The sequence below is a fragment of the Leptodactylus fuscus genome, chromosome 6 (genome assembly GCF_031893055.1).
Source record: "Leptodactylus fuscus isolate aLepFus1 chromosome 6, aLepFus1.hap2, whole genome shotgun sequence".
Lineage (NCBI taxonomy): Eukaryota > Metazoa > Chordata > Amphibia > Anura > Leptodactylidae > Leptodactylus > Leptodactylus fuscus.
This window is the reverse complement of record NC_134270.1, coordinates 122,690,966-122,701,545: the sequence shown is the minus strand read 5'-3', so window position 1 is coordinate 122,701,545 and position 10,580 is coordinate 122,690,966. Positions and strand designations below refer to the sequence as shown.

Genomic DNA, 10,580 nt, shown 5'->3' with positions numbered 1-10,580 from the left:
TACAACACGGAGGTCAAAGCTTTTAATCAGCTTTATTAAAACAGATGTATTATCTAAAACAAAACAGATAGGGTTAGGGGTCCCCTATATACAGAGATGTCAGCAGTGGCTGGACCCATATCCTAAATCCTTTACATGGAAATTGTGAAGCATAGTAAATAGACTTTGGACCGCTACTAAAGAAATATCCTGCTAGAAGGTAGATCAGGGGAGCTGCAAAAGGAAAAGCCATTGATCGTGTCTCAGTATAAGTAAGGTCTATCCATATTGCCTTATAGATCTAGGCTGACTGGCAGTATCTTCTGTACTGGACACAGGGGCAAGTCTCTAGCTTCAAAACCGTAATTCTTTCCAAACCTGCTACTAAAGAGGTTAGATGTCAGTTTACATAAAATGACGCCATCTGTAAGGCTGGCTGTAGTGATCAAACTGAATTGTCAGGCAAAAAAAAGAGAATTTAAAAGGAATACTGCAGATATCATTAATACACTGCCTTAGACTAGTGAAGGGCATGGATAGGTGGTGTACGATAGGTTGCTTGGCACAGTACAATGTACGTTAGCCAAGGGTATTCCTATAACTCTCCCTCAAGAGAGTTACCTACCATTGTTCATAGTAAAGGGAGGAATTCTTAGGGAATTGCTTTTTATGTTATTCCATGCTATATATACTGATATACTTGTCCTTAGGGTCACATAGTATGCAATGGCTTAATATAGTGAGCTGCCCCCCAGACACTGTTTGCTATAACACTTTATCTGATGCGGCGTGTATCAGATATGCTTATCTGAGCAACCACAAGGGGGCACAATGGCACAGACTTAGCTTTCAGACAGCATGGCAGTGCAAATGTATGAGGCAAGTAATAGTGATAAATACTGGACAGTGCTAATGATAGGAGAGCGCCAACTTCCACCATACACATTCTGAGAGGGTCTTGGGAACATGACTACACAAACTAATAACATCCCTGGGTTTGCGTTGGAAGGAATCTGTACCGGATTGGGGATTAGTGGAGTTCTACTTTGCTAGAGGTATTCAGTTCTTGGCAGTAATGAAGTTCAGGATACCGTTCGCTACATCCAGGGTTTCATCTCTGACCAGAACAATGTCATAGGACTGTAAAAATTGATCTGTCAGCTCCTCCACCTGCAGTGACAAGGAACAGAAAAATACATTGCTCATCATGTACATTGAGGCCCCTTTTAATGCATCCCAGTATTTCATTTGCCTTAGTTAAAAGGATTCTACCATTAAAACACTTTTTTTTCTGGTTGACATGTAGGAATAGCCTTAAGAAAGGCTATTCTTTTCCTACCTTTAGATGTCTTCTCCGCGCCGCTGTTCCGTAAAAATCCCGGTTTTCGTCGGTAAGCAAACGAGTTCTCTCGCAGCACTGGGGGTGGGCCCCAGCGCTCAAACAGCACTGGGGGCACCCCCAATGCTGCGAGAGAACTCTCCAGCGACGCCTCTATCTTCTTCAGGAACGTCCTCTTCACGCGTCTTCTTCCGGCGCAGGCGGTCAAACTTGTGGGCCTCGGGCAGAGCCGACTGCGCATGCCCGCGGCCACAAGAAAAATGGCAGCTTACTGTTCTACGTTGTTTCTGTAACTCCAATTTACCTCTATGGGAATTAGGAAAACATTGCAGAACAGTTGTGCTCAACTGTTTCCCAGAACAGGGGTTGGGAGAGGGAGTGCAGTGTTACCTACTCAGCCAGGGTAGGCAGTAATAGAAAAACACCTTTAAATATGGTTATGTTTGTGGGAAAACCCTTTTGACTTTGAAAACCACTATTTCACACCAGAAATGGTGGAGTTTACCATAAATGTTGTGGTACGAAGTTTATCAAACCATAAGAGTCTGGCAAATGGGGCTCAGTTATTCTGTGCTCACCTTGTCATTGAGGAAGCCAATCCTAAGAATGTTCTCTACATTGGTGACTCCTTCAGACATCGTGAGGTCGCCTAAAGTATCCCCAAGGAGGATAATGTTACTGCGGTGGCTGATCTGCTGGAAATACTCTGTGTCTCTTAGGACAGAGTTATTCTTGTTATACGTATGAATTAATTCACCCTTAAATCCGATCATGACACCCTAGAAGAAAAGAAATATACAGAATTTAACACCTCATATCCCAGTAAAGATCCACTAGAATACAATCTTTTCATGTCTTGAATATACAGAATACATTCTTACATGCCTTACCAAGACACTTTTATGAGAATGACAGAATGCTGTACGTCTCAGTCCCATAGAAGTGAACTGATTGGTTATTCTTTGGACAGCAGGCAAGTGCTGTGAGAAGACTTCCTTTAAGAGGAAACATATCTGGCAAACCGGGTAGCCTGTGCTATTATACCTAAAGCAAGATCTGAAGGGTCAGAGCATGACAGAGGGTTCCTCACTCGGGTGTTCTAAAATGCTTGTTCCATGCCCTGCTCCATCAGTCTCTACATTTTGCTTACCCTATACCAATATCTGCCCTTCACATTCCTTTAATGCAGTCTGAGATATCTATACCCCTCTTCCATCATATGTCCATCTATAGCAGGGGTCCTAAAACTTTTTAAACAGTGGGCCGGAGGCAGAGCAGGTCGCACAGACATCGGGAGCAGTGCCCTCCAATAGGTAAAGTGACGTGCGCTCCATGGCCTGGCCCGAGCTCCCCAGGAGCTTCATTATAAATGCACGCCTGCCGGGCCAGACAGAAGTGCTTGGCGGGCCCGCATGTGGCCCTCGGGCTGCAGTTTGAGGACCCCTGATCTATAGGATAAACATATACTATCAAGTTTTTCGAAATGGGCAAAAGTTTCCAACCCCATCCTCATAGCCAGAAGATGAAGGGGCTTTGAGATTCAAGGGGTATTCCCACCAACATAACCATTTTAAAATTTGTAGATAATTAAAAGTAAATTTTTTTTGCAAATATAAGTATTTAAACATTTTGTAGAATTTTAAACATTTTCTCTAAATGTCTTGATCAGTTGCCAGTGGATACGACCATGAATGCAGAACCTTTCAAAGGTCAGAAAATCAGCCATGATTTCCTTATTGTGGCTGGGATATCTTGTCATACATGTAGTGTCCCCTGCCTGATAACCCAGATACAATAAGGACATCATGGCTGAGTTCCTGACAAGACCCAGACCGTAGAAAGTTTCTGCATTCGTGGTCATATCCATTGGAAACCGATCAAGACAAGATGATTAGAGAAAATCTTTAAAACTCTGCAGAATTTTTAATTACTTATATTTGCAAAAATGTTTAACTTTTAATTATCTGCAAATATAGATATGATTATGTACATGGGAATATCCTTTTAAGGCTAAGGCCCCACATTGTGGAAATGCATGAAATTGAGTTTCTGCCTGCTGTGTTTTACAGTACCAACAAATAGAATGAAATTCTGGTTAATGTCATCCATACTGCAGAAAAAAAAAAAAAGCTGCAGATAAGCAGCATTTTTAAAAATGCAGTACGTTAATTCTAGCTGTGGAATTATGAACATTTTTCCTATGGATTGAAGAGGGGAAGAGAAAAAAACCAAAAATTGAATTAAAAACACAGCAGAAAAATAAACAGAATGCTCTTTCACTGTCTTTTGATACGTAGGGCCTTAGCCTAACTTTGCTTGCCGCATGACATGTGCCAAGAAGCAACATGAAGTTTTGCCCAGTGATTTTACATGACTCGGCAGTGTTTGGTCCCACTGGGTCATGAGGTTTCTATGGTAGAAATGTAGTTGGCAAAGATGGGACTAAGGAGACTGGCAGATGGAGTTATTCATTTCTTTTTCTTTTTAACCAATTTTAGACTCATGGAAAAGAAACCCTTTTGTAAATACCCCATGAAAATACTAAAGCAGCTTTTCTCAGACCTCTGTACTGTGTTATTCCTCTTGGTAAAGTACAAATGAAATGATCACTGGGCTATAGCAGTCCCTTTGTCAAACAGAGAGTGTCCCTACACATTCTGACACCATTAACACTTACTGAGGCTGCACCAGCAGGGACAAACCTAACAAAGTGGAATGGAAACGCACAATTTTTTAAATTATTCATACACTTCCTGGAGGAGTAAGAGAGGAACTGCACAATGCAGAGTTCTAGGTAAAGATGCTCCAGAGTTGTAGTTATATGGGGAATACAGGTATTTACATGGGGAATACAGGTATTTACTACAAAAGACATATCAGAAGAGCGGCGAGATCCCCTTTAAGATATATCCCTCTTACCACCAAAAGTTGCTTACGTTATCATCAAAATCCATGTAGTTGGAGACCACCTTTATATTGGAGTGATACACTCCAGCCTGCCGAATAATCTCCTCCAGAACATCACCAATCCCAGCAGAGAAGATAAAAAGAGGGATCTCAGTGTAGTGTAAGGTGTCAAAAAACTTCTCAAATCCATCCCTGAAAAAAACAAAAATGAAGACAATGTGGACATTGGGAGGAAGGAGAAAGGTGTGGAACATGATGTCCCCTATGGTGGAGCTGGTATCATTACTCTACCTTAATCTAGCCTGTGAATCCTTCACGGCCTGTGCCAGCAGCTGCTTCTGTATTTTCTGCTCACAGAGCAGAGTGTGAGCTTTACTCCACCTAAAATACGTTACACACTGGTCAGGACACTCACAAAGGTCTCTTGCAAAATACACACTACTAGTAGCCTTAGGGAGCGTTCACAATACCATTGGTGTCCGACAGGTAGTGTCTGCCGCTAATGTCTGTTCAAAATCTTGCGCGGACGTTAGCATTGGATACTAGCTGTGTCCGTGACATTTTGCATTGATTTAAATGGACATTGGGTGTGTTCTTTTACTGTCCGTGTCTGTGCTTAACTGTCCGTTCCCAAAGATGTCCGACTTTTCAAGTGGACAGCAAAACCTGACATGTCGGGTTTTGCTGTCCGCTTGAAAAGTCGGACATCTTTGGGAACGGACACTTAAGGACAGGCACGGAGTGTAAAAGAACGCACCCGATCTCCATTTAAATCAATGCAAAATGTCACGGATACAGCTAGTATCCAATGCTAACGTCCGCACAAGATTTTGAACAGACATTAGCAGCGGACACTACCTGTCGGACACCGACGGTAGTGTGAATGCCCCCTTAGAGATTCTTTTTTTTTTTTTTTTTTTTTAAAGACAGCAGGGAAGGCATATTATGTACTTTTTTGGCGACACCCAGTGTGTGATCAGACCAACTGGTCACCATTTACATATTTGAATACTGCTGCAATCCAAAATTTCTAAGTGTGTAATTATTTATTTTTGTCAATGAGTGTATATTACAAAATGGCTGTTCAAGCAATTGTTTCACTATTCTGTAGCCTTACCATTCCACCATAAGAGGATACTTTTCTTGAGTGGTCCGATTTGGGTCGATCTCAAGGGGATAATAGATGTTAAATAGATCTTTCAACTACAAAAAGGATGAGACATAAAAAAAATAAATAAATAGTATACACCACTTGATGAAGAACTACATGTAAAGGGGCTATCTCAACTATTCATGACCCAGGGGTAGGGAACCTTCGGCTCGCCAGCTGCTGTGAAACTATAACTCCCAAAATGCTCCATTTACTTCCATGGGAGTTCCAAGAACAGCAGAGCAAGTATGCATGCTGGGAGTTGTAGTTTTGCAACAGCTGGAGAGCTGAGGCTCCCTATCCTTGCTATAGGGTTAAAGGATGTCAGTGAGGAAGTTGTTCCTATAGTCCCATTCATAGGCTTGTAGCAACATTTATTGGTGTAATCCTAACAGTCAGATATTAGTTTTATCATACATCACAGATACATTATTAAAGGATTTGTGCTGTTAAGGACACTTATCCCCTTATCCACAGGACAGGGGATGAGTGTCCGATCACAAGGAGCTTGACTTCTGGGTTCCCCAGTGATCAGAAGAATGGGAAACCAAAAATCCCCCTAAAGCCTCCTTATAAATGGAGCACCAGTGAGGTTGTGAGACCGGCACTCCATTAGCTTTCATCGTGCTACAGGCGCTGCCAAATATTACAGTCCCTGGACTCCAGTGTTCAGACACTTATCTCCTGTACTTTGGAGAGGAGATAATTGTCCTTTAAGTTTTAGATTAAAGTATTTACTATGGCAATACCTAACGGTTAATGGCTTAGAAAGTGTCCTTCATGGCAATTTGAAGTGCCAATCACTTGTTTCTAAAGTAATTCATATTCATGAGAAATTGTCCAGTGCGCGCGGGCAGGAGTGGCGGTGGCGCCACGGCGGAGGAAGGGCATGGGAGCGCGTGCGGGGGGGGGGGGGGGGGTTTGAGAGGACAGGTGCGCAGAGGAAGGTGGTCCCGGGGCCGCGCTGGAGCTGGGGACGAAGTTGCGGGTAATACAATATATACACACACACACATATATATATATATATATATATGCACACACACATATATACATACACATACATATAGGTATAAAAATATGTGTAACTACATGTGACCATGACACAGAGAGTCAGTTCTACAGAGCTGAAGAAAAAGTGTTGCAGGACTACATTTAAAGGGATCGTACAACGTAACAAAAACAAACAAACAAAAAAGCTATATTAACAGCACCACTTCTACCCATAGGCTCTTTCTGGTATGGTAGCTCATTCTCAATCGCCTGAAAGGAGTTACACTACAATACCAGACCCAGTCTTTTAAGACATGCATTAGGATGTGTAGAAGTAGGATATTCGTGTTTGCTGGTCTACAAACTTATCGTGCACCCCGTTTAAGGACTTGTGATCACTCACGGTGAGCTCCAAAACTTTTTTCTTTTTCTACCATTAGGATGTGTACATGAGCCCAGGACCTACCTTCTTCCTGCATTCCTCACTAATCATCTTGCTGTTGTCAATAATATCTGCATAGGAAAAAGGGCAGGAGTTGTCAAACAAGTTTATGGACCAAAGAATGTTACAAGAGGCCAGTAGGTGGCGACAAACATATACTCACTATAGCATGTGGGACACCTCTCTCCATTAAATTGGAATCGGCTCAGTGTCATGTCAAAATCAGAGATCACCTGTAAAATGGAATATGACAGAGGTGACAGAGACAGCAAATGACGCCAAATATTGTGAAATAAGTGCCGCCTTATGTATTAAAAATTGAAGAAAAAAAAACAAAAAAACCAAACGCAAGACTATAGGGGCGTTCACACTTGCGCCTGCTTTTAGTCCGCCAAAATTCCAGAACAAACAGCTTGGGGATGGCTTGCCGGTGCTCAGTTTAAAAACTCATTCATTTCAATGAGTTTTTAAAGTAAACCACCGGTGTCCGTATGCAGCCTCCCCGCAATGAAACCGTTTTTTTTTTTTTTTTTCATGGACACAAAGGCCTGCATGTCCAACTTTGTGTCCATGCAAAAATAGAACAAAACCGGTTTCACTGCGAAGAGGCTGTATATGTGTGACAGGATGATACGCTCTCACTGTGCTCTGTCTCTCCATCCCCAAACAGTTTACTGAAGTACCGTATTTTTCAGACTATAAGACGCACTGGACTATAAGACGCACCCAGGTTTTAGAGGAGGAAAATAGGGAAAAAAAATTTTGAAGCAAAAAATGGTAAAATATTTAATATATGGGAGTTGTAGTTTTGCAACAGCTGCAAGGCCACATTGACAGGTGACCCTGCAGCTGTACGGGGATGCATAGAGTGGGTTTTTTTTGCGGGGCCAGATGTACTTTTTAGTTATACCATTTTGGGGAATGTCTATTTCTTAGATCACCTTGTATTGAAAAAAAAACAGGAGGTGATTTAGAACTTTTATTTATTTCATATTTTTATTATATTTTTTTTTTACTATTTTATTCCCCCCGGGGGCTTGAACCTGCGGTCACTTGATTGCAAGTCCCATAGACGGCAATACAACTGTATTGCCGTCTATGGGACATTCTGTATATTAGTATTACGGCTGGTCATAGAGACCAGCCGCAATACTAATATAGCAATGACAGGCCTGGGAGCCTCAGTAGGCTCCCGGCTGTCACCCGAACAGGTCGGCTCCTGCGATATCGCCGCGCAGGAGCCGGCCTGCAACTTCACAGGTACGGGGCCGGTGGGGACCGGCCCCGGGGGAGAAGGGGCCACCGATACTGACCCGGCATCCGCTGTACTAGAGAGGCGGATGCCGGGGAGGGATAGACGCCAGCACAGGTGCCGGGCCTGAGACATCGCTGCGCTGCCCTGCATGAAGCCAGCGGCGGGGGGGCGGAGGAGCGGAATAGCATCGCCGCTGCTGCTGCTGGCTTCATGCAGGGCAGAGGAGCGCAGCGATGTCTCAGGCCCCGGCGTCTATCCCGTGCCGGCATCCGCCTCTCTAGTACGGCGGGTGCCAGGAGCCACATTCAGACTATAAGACGCACCCTTCTTTTCCCCCCCAAATTTTGCATCTTATAGTCCGAAAAATATGGTAATCGGTAGCGGTGGTCTATGTCCCTTCTCCAGAGCTAAAAGCTCACTTAGTGGCTGCGCTGCCCATAGTGGAATTTATTGTCCTACCGATGTTGTAACTAAAGTCCTGTGGGCCCTTAATAAAGTGCTATCCAAAGTGCTCTTGTAGCAACGTCATCTAGCATGCACCCACAATACTCTATATCAGTGCCAGCCATATTGCCCCCATATTAGCGTCAATTTGTCCCATATTAGTCATAGTGCCCTCTGTGCCAACCATGCATCTTTTTAATTTGCTACCAAGGCATGGGGGACATTGATACTCTGTAGCAGCAGGGAACCTGGAGATGGATATCCTGGATAGATGTTCTTCTTCAGGCTCTCTATACCTTACCCGTGTGCCCTTCAGGTCTGCAGAGCTGGCACCCATAGTCTAAGTTCAGTCAGTGATCTGCCAGTTTAGACCCTTTACGATATAATATCTTGGATCTGTATAGCTTACCTGTAATTTCTTATCTCCTCCATTTTTCAATGCTAGGATTAGCTCTCTGACTTTTTCTGGGTCCTTTATGCGGACTGTGTCCTTACTCAGCTCCGGGATCTAAGGATGTAAGTAGGATGTTAATAACTTCAAAGAACACAACCTAAAAACAAAAGTAAATGGGAGATAACCTTGTATCTGTTTGTCAGTCTGTTTCAGGAACATACAAAAAACACATCAATCAGTCATGTAAAGATACTGCAGAGGATGAAGTCCCGACAGATTTATCAGTTATGCCAGAAATATGGCGTAAATGATGTAGGGGATGTAACCCGGCTTTAAGCTGGCATACACTTCCCCTCCAGGTGTAAGTCCCGGTAGAGGGTGCACATCATTTATGGGAAGGCGTGTACCTTATCATATAGGAGGCATACCCTCTGCTAACTCTGGAGGTAAGAACACTGGCGTCAATACCATAAGCCTTCATAGATGTGCTCCATAAAGTTCTCAGTCTTTGTTTGCAACTTTTTTACGCCATAATTCTGGAAGGTAGATCTTCTTTAATTCCCCCCACTGTCCATATTTTACAGACTGAACACAGCCTTATGGTAACATCAGAGAGTGAAACATCTGCCATATCATCCCGTGTTGTTCATCTCCATCATAATAGCAGAACACAGCCTATGTCACCAACAAACCCGGTTATAACGTGCTCCGTCATTTTAAAGGAAAAAGAACAGAACCGCGCTATTTTTGTTCATGTGATGGAACCTGTGATGGAGGCGACCAACAGAACACAGGTGTGAACAATGCCTTACCAAATGATTCCCCCCTTCCCATTTCCTAGTAACCTAGTGATGCGTCTGTCTATAGAAGCGCCATATAATAGAAGACTTTGTCTATAGATGTGCCATGTAATAGAAGACTTATCTGATATTTCTCTAGCTAGGTTCACACCTGCTCCTGGGTTTCTGTTATTGGGGTACGAAAAACGGATACCTAACCCGCTTAAAAAGCCATTCCCCGTGTAACCACAGACTACAATAGGGTCCGCTGAGTTTCCACCTGAAAAATTAAAAAAAAACACAGAAAAGTTCTGCTTGCAGGTGCAGGTGTGAACTACACTGGATACCAACATGGCCCACAAGAGCAGACAGTCCATCACATTACACTGACCATAATGGAAGCCTCAGTCAGTGGTCCAGTCTGTCAGGAGACTCCCCCTCCCCAGTACAATGACTCTGCATTACACAGCTCACCCATTACTCACAAGCATGCTTCTTCTGTATTAGCCCTTTAGTCGCCAGCAATATGACTCGTCTGCTCACAGCCCGTACACTGAATCAATGAAGTCTAGAACTCTATGAGGAAGGGGCTTGTACAATATACCGCGCACTAGAAGTCAGCACGGCGCCCCCTGGTGGTAGAATACCTGGGGTTGTGTAAGAAGCCGGCACCACAACACGGCATACAGCAGCGCTTTATAACATACACATGTGCCGCATACGTGTATCCCACATACAGTGCATATAGTAATAGGCAGAACGCCGCTTCCGGGTCACGTACAGAACTTCCGGGAGGCGCAAGCACACTCTTTTGTCGCCGTCTAGTGCCATCAGCCATTTTATTGGTTAGGAAATGCTATACTAGGGAAGGACCTTTTTGCCTCCTAGTGGTCAGGTC

The 10,580-nt window shown here is 43.6% G+C and overlaps 1 protein-coding gene across 1 annotated transcript; it reads right to left on the bottom strand.

Annotated features, from left to right (window-relative positions):
• Positions 1-76: 76 nt before the first annotated feature.
• NT5C3B (5'-nucleotidase, cytosolic IIIB) lies at positions 77-10,410 on the bottom strand. Its single transcript, XM_075278678.1, has 9 exons — positions 10,168-10,410; positions 8,919-9,017; positions 6,974-7,043; positions 6,835-6,881; positions 5,343-5,428; positions 4,517-4,606; positions 4,255-4,417; positions 1,897-2,097; positions 77-1,149 (listed from the first exon to the last, which is right to left on the bottom strand). The coding sequence occupies exons 1-9, from the start codon at positions 10,171-10,173 to the stop codon at positions 1,039-1,041; spliced, it is 873 nt and encodes a 290-aa protein (XP_075134779.1). The 5' UTR covers positions 10,174-10,410; the 3' UTR covers positions 77-1,038.
• Between the last annotated feature and the right edge of the window lie 170 nt (positions 10,411-10,580).